A 23640-nucleotide genomic window follows, 5' to 3' on the forward strand; every position below is an offset into this window, starting at 1 on the left:
AACTAGTTCTACAAACATCTGAAAGTTTAAAATGAATGTCTGACCCTGGTTCCCATAGCACACTCCACATTCCTAAGCCCAGGAAAAAGGAGGCCAGAGTTGCTTCCTTTGTGCCCAGGTGACCCCATTCACTCCACAGCTCACATGTGTAAAACTCCAGAATGGTATCTGTCAGCAAAGTCACCTACTCAGGGTTTTAAATCCACTAATGAATCATTAAAAAAAGTAAAAATAGTGAAGAACAGAAACTCTCAATGCATTACACATAAGTTTTAGGAAATGTTTATCAGTTACATGTATGTTGTAGGTGGCAGTAAAAGGCATTTTCACTGGGATCATGGTCAGGACTCTGAGTGCCACTGCCAGAGCTTACCTGGTATCAGCTCTGCATCCAGAGCTCAGGGCCAGGGCCAGGAGGATGCCCAGGAAATGCATGACCACCAGGGGGCACCCAGCACACAGCACCCATTCTGTCAGGGACTGCCAGGGTTCTCAGGCCAGGCTTTCAGGCTGACAGCAAGCTCAAGCCCACCAAAGGTTCACAGCCCAACTCCAGAGATTAGCAGCAAGGGAACTGTAGCTCAGACCCTCTCCACCTCCATGCCTGGCCTTTCTTTCACACCCAACCCTCCCAGCTGTCATCTTCCGGTCATCTGCTTTCCTTCCTTTAGCTGATCCATTTCCTCTTGCCCAACCAGCCCTTTCCCTCAGTCCCTATTCTCCCTTCTTTTCCCTCCTTCCTCTAGCCATCACCTCTCCACCCCTCCTTCTGTGCTAGGACACAAACACATACACACAGTTTTTCGGACAATTTAGCCTTTATTTTTGAAAATAATTCTGTCGCTTCAACTTTCTTCCATGAACCGCGGTCAGGCCAGAAGCAAAAACACACACATTGCTCTCCAATTTGCCATCCTCATCCTAATCTGAGCAGATGAGGATATGCCCCGGAGACAGCGGAGGGAGGCAGGAGCCATCCTGTCTTGGCTGTTCTACCTCTGGTGGCTGTTCTACCCTGGGAAGGCCACCAGAAACCACAACCTTTAGGGAGGAGCCTGTGCACCAAACCCCAGGGGAAAAGGGACACAAGGAGCTAATCTCTCTTCCACAAAGCCAGCATGAAACCTCCTAGAACAAAAGGGAAGGGATCAATTTTTAGAAAGGTCAGGATCCAGGAACAGAGTCTGTTTCTTTGAGGCAGGATGAGGGAGGTATGTCCCAGCACACCAAGGCTTTCCCCCTACCACCTTTCCCCCAACTTCTGCAGACAAACTGAGGAGACGTCTTGCTTTCCCCCTTCAACTTCTCATCTTAGAATCACAAACTGTTAAGCTGCAAGGAAAGAAGAGCAGAAAGGAGGTCAGGGATAAGGAGAAGGGTAGAAGAGAAATAAGAGTAGGTGGCAGTAAACCCTGAAAGCCTAACAGCTCCACCCAGACTCTGATGATGAAACCCCTTTGGTTAGTTTCATTTTGGCCACAGATAAGTCCCCTTTTCAAATAACCCAGCAACCCCTCAAATTGGGGGAAGGTAGGGGTGGGGAGCAGGTATAGGAGGTGAGCTCACACCCTGGCTGGAAGAGCCGGGACAGGGGAAAGAGAGCTGGTCAAGAGAACTAAAGTTGCTCACCTCTCCACAGATGCTCTAGAAGAAAACCTGGAACATGGAAGTCTATGGCTCCAACATGCCCAAGTCTCTCCCCTACCACACAGTGGTTTCTTGCTTAATACTGCTCAACATATCCCAGGAAGTGTCCCCTGATGTGACCCACCCCCCCTTGAGAATGGGAGAATAACCCTCACCTTATCCTCTGTGCTTCTGAATGCCACTCGAAAAAAGAAGAAAAAAAGAAAAAAAAGATAAATGTACCCAAGAGAGACACACAGAGAGGGCGATGCAGCCCAAGGACACGGTCCCATCTCATCCCATGATATGGCAAGGAAGGAGCCCAGGAGGAACAGACAGGCACCGCTAATTCCAGCTAGGATCATAGCCATCCCAGGTCTGTGGGGGAGCCAGGTGGACACGGCGGCCCCGGAACAGGAAGCTGACAATGCCCCGGTAGCCGGCCCTGGGAACACCAGACTTGAGGTCATCCATGACGCCCAGGGCTTTGGCAAAGGCCTTGAAGCTGTCCCTGCCTGTGTACTGCACCCGCACCTCCCCTAGCTCGTTCTGCTCACTGGTCCTCACTTTCTCCACCTGCAGCAGGGGAGCCCCATAGACACGGGCAAGGAAATCTCGGTCATAGGTCTCCTGTCGCAGATATGAGAGATCCAGCTGGGTGAAGGGCACGAAGTGCTGGTTCAGCTTGATGAACTTGAGGTGCTGGTCAAAGAACTGCCCGTGGCTTACACCCTTGCGGCCAAAGGTCATCGTTCTGGAGATTTCAGGTCGCACACAGGCCCGGCCCTGCCGCTGCTCAGGCCTGCGCATCCAATCATCCCAGAAGGCCCTGGGCCACTTGGGCTCCAGCTCAGCCCAGAGCTCAGCCAACAGCAGCCAGCCCAGGCCAGGAAAGAAGTCTGTGCGGTAGAGCAGCTCTGGCTTGCTCGAGTCCACCATCTGCTCCTTGCCATTGTCATTCCAGGCAGACACACACCAAAGGGAGGGGTCGGCCTTCAGCAGCGGGTAGGTGGCCTGGAAGTACTCGAAGAAGTCTGGCGCCACCTCCAGGTCATCCTCCACCACCACAGCTGCTGAGAACTTGAACCTATGGAAGACCTGGCCCAGTGCCCAGCGGTAGTGCCGTGCAATCTTATAGTAGCCCTGGAACTTGCGGTGGTCTGGGGGCACCGCAATGTTGCTCAGGTCCGGCTGCCGGATATGCGTGACAGCACTGCCATAGGAGGCGATGACCTGGGCTGTCTCCTCGTGCCCGCAGTCCTGGCTGACGATTATGGGGAAGTGCTCAGCCGAGGGCCGGTAGTGCAGCAGTTTGTCCAGGCAGCGCCGGACAGTGCTGCGGTCACAGGCAATGACCAAGATGGGGATCACGGCTGGTGGTGAGGACACAGGCACACGCGGTGGGATGGGTGGGGCAGCAGTGGGCACCCTCCACCTCTGGCTCCACCGAGCATGATGCTCCCTGATCTGCTGCAGCAGCCCCCTCTGCCTTTCCAACTCCACCTGCGCGTCCTCGGCCAGGCGGATCACCTCGCGGGTGAGGCTGGCAGGATCATCATCCAGAGAACTGTCAGAGGGCAGCCTGCCAGGCGCTGGGCGTGTCCAGAAGAAAAGCAGCAGCAGGGCATTCCAGGCCACAAAGAGGATGGCGCCCCACAGCACAAGCCCTGCAGACTGCTTCTTCAGCATCCTGGCCCCCGAGGGGGTGGCAGGCAAGGGTGGGGCTCAAAGCTGCCCTTGGCTTGCCTAGTTCACTTCCACAGCTCTAGGGATGCTTTCTCTGGACCTCAGGATTAGGAAGCAGCCATGCACCTGAGAAGACAGAGAAAACCAATCTTCATCACAAAAGCATGGGGCTGTCCTAGGGGGAGGAATGCAGGATGGGAGAGGAGGGAGCCCAGGAGGTGGACTCCAGAGCTCTCTTAGAAAAGAACAGCCCATCTCCTAATCTGGGATGAATGGGGCAGGACAACATACTCTCCTCACTCCAAAAGGAGTCCATGTGTCCTCAGAAAAGCAATGTGGTTTGAAGGGAAAGTAGAAAGTGATGTTGTAAAGGAGGAAGCAAGGGAACCCCACTTTCCCTTCCATACCTGACAGATTTCATTTCCATCTTCCATCCAGAGTTTAGGGGCAGGGATGGAGGGGAGACCATCTGACTCTCATTCCTCAAATCAAACTGCTCAAAGATTATTGATTTAAAAACTCTAATATCACACCTCTGGGCTAAAATCAACACCCTACCTAAAAAGGAAGCACTAGAGACATTCCTACAAAGGTCAGGGGCAAACTAAGCTGCCCACCATGTATATGACTAACATTCTGCTAGAGGGATTAGCCAATGTGAATGGGCTACAGAAGAAAAAAGCAGAAGTGGAAAAAGAAACATGACTATCTCTATTTATTGATACTGTAAGAATATGCCTGGAAAACTGTAGAGAATTAATGATAAAACCACCCCAAACAACTGAAGAACTGAGCAAAGTAGCAGGATATAAACATTAACATGCAAAAATAGGCTTCAGATAAACAAAAAATAACTCAATAGAAGAAACAATGGATGAGAAAATCCTATTTACCCTAGCCATGGAAATGATAAATTAAGAATAAACTTAAGAAATATTCAAAACCTACATGAACAAGATGATAGGTCCTGAAAGACACGAGGACTTAATATCCCTTGTTCTTAGTTATGACACTTCAACATCATCAAAATCTGAATAAAAATCAATTTTCTGGGAGCTAGACAAAATGACACTAAAGTTCATGTGAAAAAAATAAACATACAAGATCTAGAAAAATAATGAAAATGAGGCGTGAAAGAGGGACTAGCCCTACCAGCCATTAAAATACTACATATTACGCAGCTTCTATAATTAAAACTATGTGAAAAATAAACTCAAAATGGATAAATGACCTGAATGTGAGACAGGAAACCATCAAAACCCTAGAGGAGAAAACAGGAAAAGACCTCTCTGACCTCAGCCGTACCATCCCCAAAGGCAAGAAAATTAAAAGCAAAAATGAACTGTTGGGACCTCATGAAGATAAAAACCTTCTGCACAGCAAAGGAAACAATCAACAAAACTAAAAGGCAACCAACGGAATGGGAAAAGATATTTGCAAACAACATATCGGACAAAGGGCTAGTATCCAAAATCTATAAAGAACTCACCAAACTCCACACCCGAAAAACAAATAACCCAGTGAAGAAATGGGCAGAAAACATGAATAGACACTTCTCTAAAGAAGACATTCGGAAGGCCAACAGGCACATGAAAAGATGCTCAACGTCGCTCCTCATCAGGGAAATACAAATCAAAACCACACTCAGGTATCACCTCACGCCAGTCAGAGTGGCCAAAATGAACAAATCAGGAGACTATAGATGCTGGCAAGGATGTGGAGAAACAGGAACCCTCTTGCACTGTTGGTGGGAATGCAAACTGGTGTAGCCGCTCTGGAAAACAGTGTGGAGGTTCCTCAAAAAATTAAAAATAGACCTACCCTATGACCCAGCAGTAGCACTGCTAGGAATTTACCCAAGGGATATAGGAGTATTGATGCATAGGGGCACTTGTACCCCAATGTTTATAGCAGCACTCTCAACAATAGCCAAATTATGGAAAGAGCCTAAATGTTCATCAACTGATGGATAAAGAAATTGTGGTTTATATACACAATGGAGTACTATGTGGCAATGAGAAAGAACAAAATATGGCCCTTTGTAGCAACGTGGACGGAACTGGACAGTGTGATGCTAAGTGAAATAAGCCATACAGAGAAAGAGAGATACCATATGTTTTCACTCTTATGTGGATCCTGAGAAACTTAACAGGAACCCATGGGGGAGGGGAAGGAAAAAAAAAAAAAAAGAGAGAGAGGTTAGAGTGGGAGAGAGCCAAAGCATAAGAGACTCTTAAAAACTGAGAACAGGGGTGCCTGGGTGGCTCAGTCGGTTAAGCGGCCGACTTCGGCTCAGGTCATGATCTCACAGTCTGTGAGTTCGAGCCCTGTGTCGGGCTCTGTGCTGCCAGCTCAGAGCCTGGAGCCTGTTTCAGATTCTGTGTCTCCCTCTCTCTGACCCTCCCCCATTCATGCTCTGTCTCTCTCTGTCTCAAAAATAAATAAACGTTTAAAAAAAAAAAACTGAGGGCTGATGGGGGGTGGGAGGAAGGGGACGGTGGGTGATGGGTATTGAAGAGGACATCTTTTGGGATGAGCACTGGGTGTTGTATGGAAACCAATTTGACAATAAATTTCATATATTTAAAAATAAATAAATAAATAAAACTATGTGATACTAGTAGGTTAATAGATTATCCAAAGGAATACAATTTAAATTACAGAAATAGACCCCAAAACATGTAGAAACCTAATATATGATACAGGTGATATTTAAAATTACTAGGGCAAAAAAATATCTTATTAAGAGTGTTATAACAACTATATAGCTATTTGGAAAAATAAAATTACATCTGTGCAAAAGAATAACTTCCAAGTGGATTAGAGATCTAAATATAAAAAATATAACTATACAAGTGCTAGAAGAAAATACGGGTCAATTCCTCTATAACCTGGGTAGGGAGAAAGGCTTTCTAAGTATGATTCAAAATCTAGATGCAGTAATAAATAAAACATTTTTGCATGATAAAAACACCATTAGCCAAGTCAAAAGACAAACTGGGGAAGAATATTTGCAATATACACACAAATATACAAATATACAAATAAAAAGCCAATACCCTAAGAGACCAAGAACTTTTACACTGAGGAGGTAAAAAGCCAAAACTCTGTCTTTAGACAGGGGCAACTCACAAAAAGATACTGAAATGGTCCTTACACATATGAAAAGATATTCAAGCTCACTTATAACAGAAATATGCAAATTAAACTATATTAAGAATTTCTCACCTATCAGACACAAAAATTCAAACCCCTGTCCTTTTATTAAGACTGTCAACTGAAAGACACAACTTCTTAATTTTAATGATAATCAGTTATCAGGGGTTTTTATCTTTTATGGATCATGCCATTGGCATTGTATCTAAGAAATCTTTGCCCAAATCACAAATATCTTTCCTTGTTTTCTTTTTTAGGTTTTATAGTTTTAGGTTTTACATTTAGGTTCATTTTGAGTTAATTTTTGTATATAGTATGAGGTATGGAACTAATGTCCTTTCAGAGCATTCTGGCAGTTTGTTAAAATGCTAAACAGAAGATAACCATACCACCAAGTCCACTCTTAGATATATAGTCAAGAGAAATAAAAACACATGTCCATACAAAAATTATCTGGAATGTTTATGCAGCTTTATTCATAATCGCCAAAAACTGGGAGAAACCCAAAGGCACATCAACAGAGAAATATGGATAAACAAATTGTGGTTTACCTGCAAAATGGAATAATATATAGTAATAAAAAGGAATAAACTACTGATACACACAACACATGGATTAATCTCAAAATAACTGTGATATGTGAATGGCCAAAAAAGAGCACATACACTGATTCCACTTATATAAATCTCCAGAAAATATAAAATAATCTATAGTAGCAGAAAGCCGATTGATGGTTGCCTAGGCATGGAGACAATGAGGACAGTGAGGGGAGGTATCACAAAGGAACAAGAGGAAACTTTGCGGGTATGGATGCAATTTATTCTATGTCAATTATACCTCAATAAAACTTTTTCTTTAAAAAAAAAAAAAAGGCAGGGGCGCCTGGGTGGCGCAGTCGGTTAAGCGTCCGACTTCAGCCAGGTCACGATCTCGCGGTCCGGGAGTTCGAGCCCCGCGTCAGGCTCTGGGCTGATGGCTCAGAGCCTGGAGCCTGTTTCCGATTCTGTGTCTCCCTCTCTCTCTGCCCCTCCCCCGTTCATGCTCTGTCTCTCTCTGTCCAAAAATAAATAAATAAACGTTGAAAAAAAATTTTTTTTTTAAAAAAGCAATATTGGGTTAAATGACAGAAAAATTGGAATATAGACAAAGTATCAGTGTTGATCAACTGAGAGCCATACTGTGGTTATGGAAAATAATATCCCAATTCTTAGGTAAATTAGACTGAAGTAATTAGGAGAGCCAAGAAAGCAACTTCTCAAATGGTTCAGAACACAAATATCATGTATACAGAGAGAGAGAGAGAGAGAGAGAGAGAGAGAGAGAGAGAGAGAGATCAAATGCATCAAAATGCTAATAGGTGAATCTGAGTAAAGGGATTAAAAGTGCCCTTATACCATTTTAATTATTGCACCTTTTTTGTAAGTTTGAATTTATTTCCAACGTTTTTATTTATTTTTGGGACAGAGAGAGACAGAGCATGAACGGGGGAGGGGCAGAGAGAGAGGGAGACACAGAATCGGAAACAGGCTCCAGGCTCCGAGCCATCAGCCCAGAGCCCGACACGGGGCTCGAACTCACGGACCGCGAGATCGTGACCTGGCTGAAGTCGGACGCTTAACCGACTGCGCCACCCAGGCGCCCCTGAATTTATTTCCAAATAAAGTTTCTTAAAATCGATATGGGGACATGGCCCAAAGTTCTGACTAGCTTTGTCCAATATAGCCCAAGTTAGGCACATCAGTAGGGGCAACTAAAACAATCCCTTTGTCCTGAACTCCCTAATCATTCAATGACATGCATCACACACCTGCTGTCTGCCAGGCTCTGGGAAGGGACTGGGACACACATCTTACAAGAAAAAGGCATGGTCCTACCAATCCTCTCACTCTATCAGAACCCACTATTTGGAAGAATCTACCACACCCTCCAATTCCCAGGTAGCTGCCATAACAATCCACACAACTCTGTCCCTGGCCTTCCCACTTCTGGTCTATACCCTTCACATCCTTAAGCTTCAGGTATGTTCCCTCTTGTGCCCTGCTGCTCTGCCAGCTACCCCTTGCCTCACAGCCACCAAAAAATCTGGGCTTCTCTGCTAGTTACCCTTTGCCTCACAGCCACCAAAATCTCAGATTCCAGATCTCATCTCTGTACTTCTGGGCTCTTGAGCAGGCAAATCCAGTGTTAAAGGACCAAAGTATTGATCCTGAAGGGTCTCTAAAGGAACCTAGATTCTGTCTCCCTTCTGGGTGGACTACCCCAGTCCCTGCCAGCACCACCACCACATGTTGTCCTCTGAGAAACCATCTACCCCACAACTCCATAGCACCAGTCTCCTCAGAAAACTCAGGTCCATTTCCGTTTTACTGTATCATTAAATTCCCATGTTGTCAGTGCTCATATACAAATCAAGGTTTCCTAGAAGAAGAGAGAGACAACAGATTTCCAGTTTCTTCCTTGCTGCCACAATGTGGTCCATGTTGGAACTTTCCCTCCAATCTTATGGCCAGGATTCCCTATCCCCCAAATAGGGAGGTATTTCTCCTGCCTCCTAACTGACTGGGCAGGAAAAGTCTTTAGATAAAGGGATGGAGGAAAAAAAAGAGACTGAATTCTATCATCTGAAATGTTACCTCAAGGCTGGAGGAGCAGAACCATCTCTGACTTATCCATGAGCCACCTCAGACCAGCAAGCTCTCAGACTGGTGGCAAAACCTCAAGGGACACCATCCTCACAACCCTGCAGATGACAAGTAAAAGCCTTCACTCTTCTCCAGACATTGGGAATTAGGTGGCCCACATCCACTTCCAGAGGCCTCTGCTCACCTATCCTTCTAAGCCATGCAGATCAAAGCAATTTTCTCAGTCCCTCAGAGGACTGGATTCTTAGCAAATCTGTAAATATTAAGAGTGGCTGGATAGCCCACAGGAAACCGCTGTTCCAGTCCAGTCCAGGCCTCTACCTTAGCCCTCAGGACTTAGTTCGCCAGAGTATGACCATTTTTTCTAAATTGTAAAACAGAACTTGTTCCTCTTTCCATAAGAGAACACAATACCCCTATTCCCAGGCTCCACTGCTTCTCTACACAAACTTACCCAGAGTCCCAGAGCAGTTTCCTACTGCTTCTCCACATACTCTCCAGGACAGGATCCTCTGCTCTATATGGAAGTTAATGAATGGTGTGTGCATACACAAGCACATGCACTCCCCAGCAGCTGGCTGTGACTGAGGGGTGATAAAGCACCAAGGGCCAGCCCAGCCTGTAGCCAGCAAGCCCACACACTCATCCAGAAAGTGCTGCTCTCAGTCTTACCATCAGGAGTAACAAGGGCAAGCCAAACAGCTCAGGGCAATGTGTGGTACCACCCCATGTTTTTTCACATCTCTAAAACTCAATCTTCTCACCTCTAATATGGAAATAATAATAATAATAAGATAGAAATCAATCACTGGGTTGCCGTAAGGATTGGGTGAGATAATCTGCATCAAGTATTTAGAACAGTGCCCAGTTGTGATATACATGCTAACCACTTATTCCTCTGTTCCCTCTCTAGCTGGCTGGCTCTCTTTGCTCCACTCTACTACATCCTTCTGGGCTACAAACACATAAGCCTGCCTCAGGGCCTTTGCACGTACCTGTATGACTGGTCTGATCTTCCCTCTCTCCTTCACTTGGTGTACTCTGACTCATGTCTCTGCCAGGGAAGGTAGCAGACAATATGAAGTCTATCTCCCCTTCACAAACACTGACATCAGTGCAATCTCTTGCTCAAGATCTATAAAGTTCCCTCAGCTACAAGCTATTCAGGATGGGACCAGCTCCCCCACTGCAGCCAAGCAGCTGTGCTAGGATCTTGGACCATCAAGAGATTTGCCGATGACCTAAAAAGTGACTTCTGTGTGGATGTCACTCACCCACAATTCCTTAACTGCCATTCCCAAGCCCAAAAAGCACCAAAAAATTGAGTTTTCTACACTCATTTGGCAGTAAAACCTTTGGTGAAATCTGATGTAATCTAATGTAAGACTATTTATAGCATTTATTTATCTCATTTAGTGAGACTATTTATACATTTTGCCACAGAAACCAAAATGTTGGATTATGGTGTGCTGTTCCACATTTTATACTACATCATAAATGTACTAGATCATCTTTTTAAAATCCAAAAAAATCCTGAATTCTGAAACATATCCAGACCAAGCATTTTAGAATTATGAAAATGTAAGAGACAGCTACTCATTCACTGCCATAGTTCCATTTCAAGCCCACAAACCTTTAAATTGAACCCTCTTTCCTTATGAAATACTGTTTTAAGCCTGAACTCTTGATATAGTTTCTCAGATAGTTTACCTATCGCTAATCTCACGTCCCTCTAAGCAACCTTCCCCAAAGCAACAGAGCATCCTTCTTAAAGTGCGCACCTCGTCACAACACTAACCTGCCTTAAAAACCATCAGAAGCTACAACTGCCCACAGAATAAAACTCAAATTCATTATGACACGCAAGGCCTTCACAGAAAATTAACTCAAACATCGTTTTTTCAACCTCACCTCCAATCCCTAACCCTATGAACCCCACACTCTGGCTTCAGCAAGCTACTTACTTCCCCCAAAGAGTACACTTGTATGCGCTGCAGTCTTTGCTCCAGCTGTTCTTCATCTTGAGACATTACCTATGGCCCCAGTGCAAGCACTCAACACATCCATAACATCCCAGGCAGAGCCAGCCAGGCCTTCCCACGACTACACTCACACCACACTCTCCCCACACCTCCTGTTTCTCCCCTCCACACTGTAACAAAATCTGTGGTTGTGCTTACATGCCTCTCACCTTACTCCTTAGGAAAAAGTCTCTGTGACCTCTAAGCCTATTACAACTCTTGGCACATGTATGAAGTTCAAGTGGCTAGATGGGGGACTGCTTGCATTATTAGCTAGATCAGCGAGAAAGAAGACCAAACCAGCAGCACAAGACTGAAGGATTACATTTTCCAAAGATGATCACCACATACCCCATCCCACATGCTTTTCTTACAAAGATGTAATGCCATTCCTCCCACTAGAGGTGGGGGAGATGGGGTCTATGTTCCCTCTCTTTGATCTGTGACTATGGAGGAAGGAACCATACATGATTTGCAAAACTAGTCCATGAAAGGCAATAGTTTCCACCTGTTGCTCCTGAGATGCCTGCTGTTTGAATGCAGCCACAATGGTTAGAGGAAGCCCAAGCCACATGGACAGGACACCTATAGGTATTCCAGCTCACAACCCAAACTAAGGTTCTAGTAGACAGCAAGCATCTGAAAGGTTTGATCCCAGCCCTGGCCACATCTGACTTCAACTGCATAAAAGACCATGACCAAGAACCACATAGCTAAGATAGGAATAAAATGATTCTGTTGTTTTAAGCCTTACTATTTTGATGTGATTTGAGATACAGCAAAAAGTATCTGAAATAATGAGTAAAAGAGAATCTAAGTAGCTTTGATAAGCACAGCCAAGTGTTCTTCCTGTCCTCTGTGCTCACACCCCAAGTCCAAGTTGAGGCCTGCCCCAACTCATATTCCTTTCCTTATTAGAAGCTATTGTTGAATAAAAACATTTAATGGCTTAAATCAATAGCAATCATTTATTCTCTCTCATAGTTCCAACAGGTCAGGAATTTGGACAGTGAAGCACAGAGGAGATGACCTGTCTCTACTCCATGATGTCTGGGACCTCAGCTGGAAGATTCAAAAAGCTGGGGCCTGGCTTAAAGGCTTATTCTGTCACATGTCTGCAGGTTGATGTTAGCATGGTTAACTGAAGTGCTGGCTGCAACACCTCCACGTGGCCTCTTCACGTGGCCTGGGTTTCCTCTGAACTCGATGGCTGGGTTCCAAAGATGAGTGTTCCAAGAAAGAGAGTAAACCAGGTGAGACTATATCCTTTTCATGATCCAGCCTTGGATCACTTCTGCCTACTCATAGGTCAGAGGAATCATGACTGCCTCCCCATACTCAAAGGGAAAAAACCACAGATCCCACCACTGGTGGGTGAGAACAAAGTCCAATTGTAACAACAAGTGGAATGGGATATTGATGGGGTGACTATTTTGGGACAAAACAATCTGCCACACCTTCCTTTTCTAAAATAGAACAATAGTCCTTTTAACCCTGACCCAAGTTCCTGAGGTTCTGTTATTAATGACATTTGCCTGCAAGGCACAGAAATCAAAATTAGTTTTGATTTGCTAGAATTTTTACACTCTTTTAGCCAAGTGACACAGCTGATCCACACTACCAAGTACAAAGACATCTGCACTGTGGTGCAAAATGAGTGAGCATTTTGGGTGTATAAAACCCTCAGCCAAAACCCTCAGGAGGCTAGAAGCAGATCCCACCAATCCCTATGGGTCTCAATTTCTTCCTCTGAAGGACTGCCTAGAAACTGTGAGATCCCTAACACTCTGATTCCATGGTATTACCTCTGTAGCTAGTCCTCCATCTCTGGCAAAAATATTTCTTAAACAGAACACCAGATAGTCAACTTCTCTTTGTGAGCAATAATGAAGAAGTCATACTTAGATTAAAAAAAGTATGCAAGTTGAAGGAATGTTGACAGGTTTTCCCTTCTATCTTTATCTTGCTTAGTATGTTAAAAAGCACTGCCTAAAAAACCCAAAGGATAGAATACACCACAGATAATGGAGACCAAACTGAATTTCATTATGAGCCCTCTGCTAGACTCCTGCATCATGTATAAGGGTCCATAATTTCACAAGAAATGAAAAGAAGTCAGAGAAGATACACTAAGTAATTCAAGAACTTACAGAATAAGACCTAGGAGGAAGGGATGCGGGTTATTCATCCTGAAAAAGAAAACGCTAAAAGAAGTATGATGTTGGTTTAGCAAAAAGCATGATGGCCTGGGAAACCAGGTAACCTTGGGCAGGTCACTTGACCCACTTGTTCCTTGGTTCCCATAATTTGAACAGGGATAGAGTTGATTTGGCTCTTCTCCACGTTCCCTGGTTTCTAATGATGAAAAGGACAGCAGCAATCTTCTCAATGTCCCAAACAGGAAATTAGTTTAACCTGTCACATAGGCCATTGAGGTTAAACATAACTACAATACTAACTCTGAGAGAAGGACACAGAAGCAGGAATCCAGGAGAGCGCAATGGTCTCCAATAATGGGGTCAGACAGGGGTGATTCACAATGAGAGGCAGACTCGGGATGTAAGCATCTAAGAGAAAAGGCTCCGTGGTCTGAAAACTATTACAAACGACAGAAAATAAAGCTGCATCTCTCATTCGGGGACGACCTAAAGCAAAGAGTAATTAAACAGGCCACAGGATCAAGGGTTAACCAAGGTGGAGCCTCACCCTGGGGCTCACTGTTCAGTACAAACACAGATAGATCAGCTGGCCACACAGCCCCTCTGCTCCACAGTTTATAAGATTCGGGGGGGAGGGGGGGGAAGGCCTGCACGTCTCAGGAGGCCCCAACTCCACACACGTGAGCTAACAGGAGGAAAAAGTTTTCTTTCCAGTTTACGTATTTTCACATTGTGTCAATTCTTCCTGGAGGCTGAGGAGAAAGAACCCTAGTGGAAGGGACGCTGGGTGGGGATTGGGGAAAGGCCACCTCCCATTGCCGCTCCCCAAACCCTCTGCAGCAATCCCACCCCCTCTGGCCGTGCACCCACGTACGCCCTAAGGCCGAGTTTCACAACCGCTTCCCTCCCGGTGGAGCCTGCCCGCCCTCCCTCCAACAGCTGGAGGCCCGGATTCCGAGAGCGGAACGCGGAGTTCGACTTCCCGGCTAGAGAGGGGTGCGCGACCGAAACCCGGGGCGGGCCGGGCCAAGTCCTCTCTGAGGCTCCCGGGCACCAGGGCTGTCGGGGGACACGAAATGCTCGGAGAGGAGCAGCTTCTCAAGCCGGGACCTGAACTCCTGGAGCGCCCTCTCCACTCCCGCGGGGCCTCCTTCAGTTGGACCTCCATACCCTCCCTGGGACAAGCCTCAGAGCGGACAGACGGCGACGTTTCAGGCCCCTACTCACCAGGTCCTCCCAACTTCCCGGCCCTGAACCTGGACCGCCCCGGGGCGCGGGGAACAATCCCGGTGCCCCGGCGCGTTCCAGGCGCTCGCGCGGGTGCCGGCGCCGGCGCCTTCCTCCGGGCCGGCCCTTCCTACACGAACCGGACCCGCCCGCCGGGCGAGCAACGTGGCCCTTCCCCGGTAAGGGCGGGACGGGGAGGGCCGAGGGGCGGGACCGGCCGCCCTCACTCGCCAGGGGCCCCTTTTTCCCGGGCCCGCCTCCTCCCTCCGCCCGACTCTTAGCAATCACCCTGGATTTCCTCAGAACTTGATGGCTGAGCATGCCAAGTTTTCCGAGGTTCTGAACTTCAGGAGGCGCTGTGTTGGCATCTGTTACCACAGGGACCTTCCCTTCTCCCAATCGCAATCCCACGGGTCCCCACTCACACCTTCGGACCCCTCCAGTGGAGACGTCTGGAGTCTTCCCCTTCGCAGCCCCAGAGCTTGGAGCCTCATGGAATTGAAGGGGAAAGCCCTGGCTGAGGTAAGGCCAGGCAGCCGGAAGGGTGCATTCACCAAATCCAAGGCCAAGCGTCTGGGGCCAGCTCTCAGCAACCCGCTCAACGCTAGCTTCCGGGAAGGAGGAGTTGGAGGCAATAGGTCACAGGGTGGAGGGCTATGAGAACAAAAACCAGGGTGCCAAAAAGGAAGCCAGAGAGGAAACACCTGCTGCCAAAAGCAGAAGAGGGCCAGCTGTTGTTTCTTTTCTTTTTTTCTTTTTTAAATACTTCCATTTTGTTGTTTTTTTCCTTTCGAGGTGGGGAATGAGAGCTGTTAGTTCTAAGTACAAGAGCAGAGACAGACTTGTCCCTGGGGTAAGAACCATCAGACCTAAGGAGTAAAGGACTTAATCACAGGATTTTGTGGTAGCCCTGTGAAAGGGGGTGAGGGAGCACCCTGGAAGAGCCTTGATGTCTGTATCTGACCCTGGGAAGTGAGGGTGGAGAACTTAGAACTACTGGCTACTCAAGCACATGACTTTTCTGAAAAGGACTGAGTCCAGGGCCAGCCCTACCATGTGACCAGGACACACTCTGCAGGCAACAGGCCCTCCCCCCAACCACTTCCCTCCTGTGTTCCAGAGCACATAGCAGGCAGAAACTTAGCAGTGTGTAGTTACTGACTGATTTTGCTCACTAACTTGTTTCTACATGAAACCAGGAATTGCCAGGGTTCTAGAGAAACAAAAAGGCAGGGCATGCCCAAAAGGCACCCCATGCCTGGGGCTGAGGAAATAAACCAACTGCACAGAGGCCTCTTCATGAAGGACCCTCCTAGAAGCTCTGAAGAGTATACATTAATCATTCTATTCTTCAGATCAGGAGTATGAATATCAAGGGTAAGTGACAACCAGCTGACAGTTGCAAGACCTAGTGAGGAGCATGGCCATGTTTTAAACCCAGGCATCCCTGCCTCCATAGCTGGCACTCATTCCTTCCTATCATGCTCCCTTGCTCTGAGATGGCTGTGTGTCCAACAAGACAAGTGCACAGTGGGGCAGGAGGGAAGTCCTGGTAGAAGCAATTGGAGACTAGCCTGAAGGAGCAAAGTGAGAAAAGAGCTGACACCTCAGAGGCTGGACATGCGTGCATATACGCGCGTGCACATGTGTGTATGTGTGTGTGTGTGTGTGTGTGTGTGTGTCTAAGGTTTCCAGCTGAGCTAATTTCATGGACCATGGTAGGAAATGCAAGCCCACGCTCATGTGCCAGCCAGCAGCCATGGTCTCTGCACTTCTGCCCTCTCTTTGTTTTCCTCATGAAGGGAGTTGGGGGATATGGAAGGCCTACACACTCACACTCCATGTCAAAGTAAGAAGGAAAAGGATAATTCCTAAAACTGTAGAAAGTTGGGAAACACTGGTTTGCAGACCCAAGATATCAGGAGCTAAAATCACCCTCCAGGACAAAGGACACAGTGAGATGCTGAAAGGTAGGGCAGACCAACAAGCCCACGAGATGTCACATTCCCACCTCTAACAATAATCCTTCTCTATCTAAGGCAGTTCAATGGGGAAAAGAATGGGGGACTGTTTGTGCACCATAACTCACACCCAATGACTACTGTCCTTTGTTGAAATTCCAAGGCTCACAGGAAGATCTTAGGGTAGAAATTCCCCACTGCAAAAGAACTGTCCCAAGCAGAAAGAGCCTGGTTAGTGAATTGGGATGGGCTGAATTCTTGGATGGAAACAAGAGAAAACATTTGGTATGAGAGGCAAGAAGCCAGGGTGGTAAGTGCCAAGATGACCTGGGAACAAAGGCCCAGGCTTTTGATGGACATTTCATGAGGAGGTACTATGGAGGAGATAAAGGGCAGAAATAAGGAGATAGGTGCCTGGATTCTGGGAATGAAACTGGGATTCGAATATCTGAAAATGGAAGAAATCTGAAGATCTGGTCACAAGATAAGAGAAAATTAGAAGGGAAAATACTGTATCCTGCCCACCCCTACTACCTCCAAAAGAGGACTGGAGAGATAAAGAGAAGGAAGTGAAAATTATTCCAACTTCCCTCCCAGAAACTATGCCTAAGATATCCTGAAACTTTTTACAATTTGGAAAGAATTCATGCTCTGAACTTAAGACAGATCTTTGCTGGAAACCATCAGAAGAAGTAAAATCAAAGTTTTAAATCAGTGTTGTGTCTGTTTTTCCCTCTCCCCTTCTCACAACATTCCCACTCCCCATGGAGACCTAGAAACACAGCTCATCAAGATCAATGACCAGTCAGCAATGTCTGTGAAATGGAACTTTTGGTTAGCTCTATGCAATTCCTTTTGGAAGACAGAATGGTATAAATAAATTCAGTTAAAACACACACACAACTTTTAGTTAAGTCTATCATTAAGTCTTAAGGTCCTGGCTAAGTGGCCTGAGCATCCTGGTAACCCTATGAGAAGGCCAATGGCTGTCTCATGACAGGATCAGGCAGAGCACAGGACTAGTGCTTTCAGTGGAAATGACGGGAGAGGAATTCTGGCTCAGTCTAGGGAGGAAATATGTCTTATCAGAGAGGCTGTCTGAAAGGGCACTGAATTCCCCTCCCTGAAGGTTTACAGCAGAATCCAGATGGCCCTTGACAGGTCAGATGCTGTAAAAGCAGCACAGAACTGGGCAGGGGATTACAGGGTCTGCCTCTCCATACTTAGGCAAACCCTTTGTGCTCAGGACTTCTGCAGCTTCCCCTTACATACCAAACTGGGGAAATAATCCCTGCTCTCTCTTCCTCACAACAATGTGGTGATGGAAAACTGACACAATAGCCTGGACATTTCACATAACATCACTACAAACACAGCACAACTCTGTGGTACTTTAAGTGTTTCGAAGCACTCACAGCCCTTCCAGGTAAGAAGAAGGCTGCAGACGCATCCTGGGGTCACATATCCCTTGCAAAGACTGGCATCAGGAATTTGCTGGGCCAAGTTGAAGGAGGTGACATGCCACCCTGAAATCCAGACCTTCTAAAGTAGAAGCTCGGCCTGAAAGGGGCTGCCCCAGAGAAGGAACAGCTCACTACTGGGGGAAGGCAGGCAAGAAAGAAAGGACAGGAAAAAAGAAACTAACTCATAAATACAGGATTTTCAGCTTGCAAATGAACCTAGTTATTGCCTCCAGCCCCCAATGAATGTGAGGTTCAGGTGGTTACACAGCCAGTAAGAGGCAAAGAGATGCTAGAAGCCAAGCTTCCTCCCCCACAACCAGGCCATTATACCCCACTATCTATCAAAATTCCCAACACATCTCCTTTCTGTTTGTTGTCGCTGTGAAAAGCAGGTATCTGGCATAGAAAAACTGGAGTTCAAGATAGGAAAGGGAAGGAGGTAAGAAGGTAATTATGAACAGGTTTGCTTTAAGTGGGAACGGAGCCTGCAAAAATATAAAGGGCTAAGAGAGGGGCGCCTGGGTGGCGCAGTCGGTTAAGCGTCTGACTTCAGCCAGGTCACGATCTCGCGGTCCGTGAGTTCGAGCCCCGCGTCGGGCTCTGGGCTGATGGCTCAGAGCCTGGAGCCTGTTTCCGATTCTGTGTTTCCCTCTCTCTCTGCCCCTCCCCTGTTCATGCTCTGTCTCTCTCTGTCTCAAAATAAATAAACGTTGAAAAAAAAAATTAAAAAAAAAAATAAAGGGCTAAGAGATAACAGTCTGAAAAAACTGTCATCTAAAAGAACAGGAGAGGGGCACCTGAGTGGCTCAATCAGTTAAGTGGCCACTCTTGTTCACCACTCAGGTCATGATCTCACAGTTCATGGGATTGAACCCTACATCAGGGTTCCATGCTGACAGTGTAGAGCCTGCTTGGGATTCTCTTTCTCCCTCTCTCTCTGTCCCTCCCCTGCTGATGCTCTCTCTCTCACACACACAATAAATAAACTTTAAAGAAAATAATAAAGTGGGAAACAACACCTTCTTTAAAAAAAAAAAGAGCAAGAGAATACCAGGATATGGCAAAGGAAGAAAAGGCCAGTACTTACTCCAAGAAATGGAGCTCAGTCTCCTAAATACACACTTGGCCCTTAGACTTATCTTTCCTCCACCCCTCTTTAATCTGCTACCTCAAAGAAGCACACTTGTCATAAGTGTGGAGAACCCTGAGGGCCAGAATCCCTCAATCACCTTTGCCACTTGATGATTCAGGTATTGTTTAAGAGCAACAGGATGAGACAAATTCAGGGTAGGCTTTTAATTGAGGACATCCAAGGCTTTTACCAGTACACTAATTCAATAAAAGAGCAGAATTCCTAATTCAGAGGTTTTTTGTATATAACAATTATGCAAGCATTATCAAGCAATGTCAATGGTACTATTTCATAAGTACATGGCCCTGGATACTTTCCAAAATTTATCATTTCGTTTGCTCCCTGTAACAACCTGTGAGGGACCTGTAAAGTTACTTATCTCCATCTTGCAGGTGAACAGAACACTGGCAGAGCTTAAACCAACATATCTAGGGTTGCACACTAAGAAAGCAAGAGCTAGAACAAAAATCCAACTGATCTCAAACCTGTGTTCTGTCCCTGTTATCTGCATGAGATTTCATGGTCTAAACACCTTATAGGGGGAGAAGGAAGAAAGACAACTTAGGAAGTTATCTAGACCATTTTCTACCCTCCCCCTCAAAGGCAATTCTATTCAATTAGTTCCCCAAAACACAGCAGCCTGCTTCTGCCTGGGTAATCCGTTCTAGTCTTATTTAGCCCTAAATGTGTTGACTCAGTGTTCAAAAGACTCTTATAGATAATCTAACCAAGCCTCTCTTCAGAAGCTGAAATTATTTTCATGTTCTCCTGGGCCTAACAATTGCCATTGCCTACAACCCCTTACAAGATACTCCTTCTGCCTGGGTAAAGAGAGGCTGGGAACAGTCTCTCTAAGAGAGTGAAAGAGAGGTGAAGCTTCCTCTGTACCCATCAGAGTAAGGGTTCTCATCAGGCACTTCATAAATGGCAGCATCCCCAGACTTGCCCCACTCAACATTTTCTGCACAAAAGCAGTAAGACACCAAGTGGGAAGTGAGACAAGAACCTTACCTTTCTTCTCGTCTCTCAGCTGCTCCCCTGGAGATCATCAAACCCCCTTCCAGTACTCCATCTCAAAAACTTCAAATCCCAAATCAGATACACCAAACAAAGTGCAGCTTCTCTCCTGTTATCCAGGTCCAAAGTCCATGGCTGAGTGGACTCTGAGGGGGAGGAGTCTGGGGGGGAAGGGGTATGTCCAGGCCCCTCCCCCCCCAATGCAGGGTTCAGTGTCCCTCCCAGGGGTCTGTTACATTCCTTCATTCAGCTGGCTTATTAAGCTCAGAGTCTGGTGTTGGGCAGATCCCAGGTTCTATCCCATCTCTTGCTCAGGGAAGGGAAGTCATCCACTGTGAGGACTGGCCTTTCTGTCTTCTGCTGGGGTTCATGAGAAGAAACAGGCCATAGAACCAGCATGGCCAGAAGGCTGATTTCAGTGTTAACCTGTGGAATATTTAAACATTGTGACACTCTCTAATCTATTATATGCCCAAATGGATTCCTAAGACTTCTTAACTATTCTTTTACTCTGCTCTATCATCAAAATACCAAAAGCACTAACAATGCATGTAGATGGTCTTCTAAGAAATATAGAAAAGAACATCCTCCTCCCATCTCCTTCTTGTCTTGTTATTACCATACACTAATCTCCTACATCTCCCAAGCTTCTTAGAGTGTTCAGTGTTTTCATCGTCCAGCTCTCCCTGAATGAACTAAATCCATTCCAGACCTAGATGCTGGCACCTTCCCCATGCATTCTTTGCTCTTTTCCCTTCACCCTCGCCTCCCCTCTGCATCCAAAACTGTGCCAGGGATGGAATTCCCAATCTCAGTCAAACTCCTTCCCGAGGCCACTGAGAGCACTCTCCTGGAACAGAGGCCTGAGTCCTGCCAGCAATAGCTGCACAGTGTTCTAATTTTGCAGTCCGGAAGCCCACCCGCGTCGCCCCCTCTCTTCTAAGTTTATTCTAAACACACACACACGCGCGCGCTCACACACACACACACACACACCGGTCGCCCCCTCCCTTCTAAATTTATTACTAAACACACACACACACACACACACACACACACACACACACACACACACACACCCTTCCTTCCTGTAGGGGCGTGGCGTTCACATGAACCCCCCCCGCCCCCAAAATTTAACTCCTCCCACCCTCCTCCTCGGAACCCAGTGCTCCGCATTCAATGAGGAAGGGAGTGACACAGCGACCCTCTCTAGACTCTGACACCCACCTCTCTGCCGCCCGGACGACCCTCGCCCAATCTGCGCTAAGTTGTTACCTGGATCCCTCCCGCCCGGTCTTAGCAGGAAGCCTCGGCCCTCCCGAGAGCAGAGTCCAGGCCCCAGGTTAGGTCCCGAAAGCTGGCCCAGGCCCCACCCCCTCGACCCCCGGCGGCCAGGCCCTCCCCTCGCGCTCCTTTCCCCCCCTCCCACCATCCGCCGCAGCCACTTCCGCCCGTCCTCCGGAAGTGAGCGAGAGGCAACTGCCACCTCCCCACATCCCGCCTTGTTCTTCCACCACACCCCCCTCTGGCTCCCGCCTATCACCACCGCCACCACGGGAGCGCGGGATGTTGGTCTGCAGGGTTTGAAGCTGTTCTGCAGTCACTATGAATAGGACTGGAGACGAGGTGTGAGCAGGACCGAGTCCGGAAGAGAACAGAGATGGGGGCCAAAGTAGCTGCCCTGCAAGAAGGGGCGGGGCAGAGAGTCCGGCGAAGGGATGGGGCGCGCGTCATTTCGAGCCTTGTGGTAAGAAGAGCGCATGCGTCACGACGCCTCGGCCTGTCGCGAGAGTAGAAGCCGGTGGGCCTGGCGGGGTAGGACTTGGGCAGGAAGGGGGTGGGGCAGCTTGGCCCTGGTGCCCTCCTGAGGTCGCCTAGCAACAGCCTGCTTGACCTCTGTGCTGGCAAAGGCCAAGGCAGCGCCCCTTCCGGTCGTCCGTCCTCCCGGTGAGAAACAATTGAGGAAGCACTGACCGTTCCAGTGCTGACAGCTCTGTGGCAGTACCAAAGAAGTTTTATTTTGTTCATCGCTTACTTATCCTCGCTACTTCTCTCGCCTAGGTAGGACCTTTCATTGCGTCAAGGGAAAGAAAAGGATAAGAATACTCTAAAATGAGTGCCCCGCGCCTTCACTACACCCTCCACGCACAGTGTGCGAAGCACTTTACATGGTTTACCACCCCTTGCACAGCAGACAGGTCAGCCTGAGGTTGCACGACTTAGGATGTGTAGAGACTGGACTCCCAGGCTGTAACACTACCCAGTACTGCCGCTATCACGTTCCACCGGAGACCTCTCCCCGAAGAAACATTTCCACTCCTGCGATGGACTGCCAAGTTCCAAAAATTGCCCTGGTAGCTTTTTTTGTAAATATATTGACCTGACTTGCTCTTGAGTTCAACTTAAATCCAAGAGTAATTTTTGGAGTTCATATGTCATCCCCTTAATGACATGTTCTAGAATCTTGCCAGGACTATGAACGAATTGGCAGCCTGTTTTCCCCTCATTTTTGAAAACACTAACCTAAGCTTCAGTCTTCTGGCATATCTTATGAGATGCTATGTTTTATAAGAAGGAATATATATATATTTGGTCTTTATTTCATTCCTGGCTCAAAGTTCCTAAAACCCTTGGAATTTCCTAACTGGTAAGAGCACTAGAAGTATCTTTTGTTCTAATATTTGGCCCACTGACCGTGGTCCTGACACAGGGCTTGTGAAACTTGAAATTTCCTGGGTGATGGGAAAGTCCTTTGTTCAAAAGAAGCCACTCTGGGTGGGCTCCTAGACAGCTCCTAGATGAGGGTTGGTTACTAGAGGGACAAGACATGATTCTGTGGAGATGGAAAAAGGGCTGAAAATGGGGTTCATGATTGATCATGCGTAAGTGATGAAACTTCCATAGAACTCCCAATAGTCAGGTTCCAAGAGCTTCCAGGTTGGTAAACACATCCATGTACTGGGAGACTGATGCACCCCAACTCCACTGGACAGAAGCTCCTGTAATTGGCACCCTCCCACACCCCACCCCATATATCTCTTCATCTGGATGTTCATCTGCATCCTTCATTATATTGGTGAATGTAAATAAGTGTTTTCCTGAGTTTTGTAAGCTGCTCTAGCAAGTAATTGAATCCAAGGGGAAGAGATCCTGGGAACCTCCGATTTGTAGCTAAGACAGAAGTTGTGGGAAACTTGGGGACCTGCTACTTGTGATTAGTATCTACAGTGTGGTCAGTCTCATGGGACTGATCCTTTAACCTGTGGGATCTGATGTAGCCAGCTGGTATCACAGAAGATTGCTTGGTGGGGGTGGGGAGGGGGAAACCCACTCATTTGGTGTCAGAAGTATCAGAAGTGAAGGGTTCTTTATGAGAAGGAAAGAAGACACATGAAAGAAAAGTCTGACTTGTTTGACTCTAAGCTGAATCCAAGAGGAGCTTTAGCTAATTTTTGGAGTTCATACGCCATCCGTTTAGTGACATATTCTAGAATATTGCCAGGACTGTGGATAGATTTGCAGCCTCGGGTTTTTCCCCCTTTTTGAAAAC

At 46.9% G+C, this 23640-nt stretch overlaps 1 protein-coding gene across 6 annotated transcripts; it reads right to left on the reverse strand.

Moving 5' to 3' along the window:
- Window positions 1–799: 799 nt before the first annotated feature.
- MGAT1 (alpha-1,3-mannosyl-glycoprotein 2-beta-N-acetylglucosaminyltransferase) lies at window positions 800–21756 on the reverse strand. 6 transcript variants are annotated; one of them, XM_047082470.1, is made up of 3 exons: window positions 21634–21756; window positions 20085–20516; window positions 800–3438 (listed from the first exon to the last, which is right to left on the reverse strand). In XM_047082470.1, exon 3 carries the CDS (start codon window positions 3313–3315, stop codon window positions 1972–1974), a length of 1344 nt encoding a protein of 447 aa, XP_046938426.1. In that variant the 5' UTR covers window positions 3316–3438; window positions 20085–20516; window positions 21634–21756; the 3' UTR covers window positions 800–1971. The 6 variants fall into 6 exon arrangements, with proteins under 6 accessions (XP_046938426.1, XP_046938418.1, XP_046938411.1 ...); XM_047082462.1 differs by lacking the exon at window positions 21634–21756 and adding an exon at window positions 21366–21449; XM_047082455.1 differs by lacking the exon at window positions 21634–21756 and having other exon boundaries at window positions 20085–21193.
- Between the last annotated feature and the right edge of the window lie 1884 nt (window positions 21757–23640).

Source organism: Lynx rufus, unplaced genomic scaffold, assembly GCF_022079265.1.
Source record: "Lynx rufus isolate CCGP_SWC_20201006 ecotype Redwood Valley unplaced genomic scaffold, mLynRuf1.p SCAF_1, whole genome shotgun sequence".
NCBI lineage: Eukaryota > Metazoa > Chordata > Mammalia > Carnivora > Felidae > Lynx > Lynx rufus.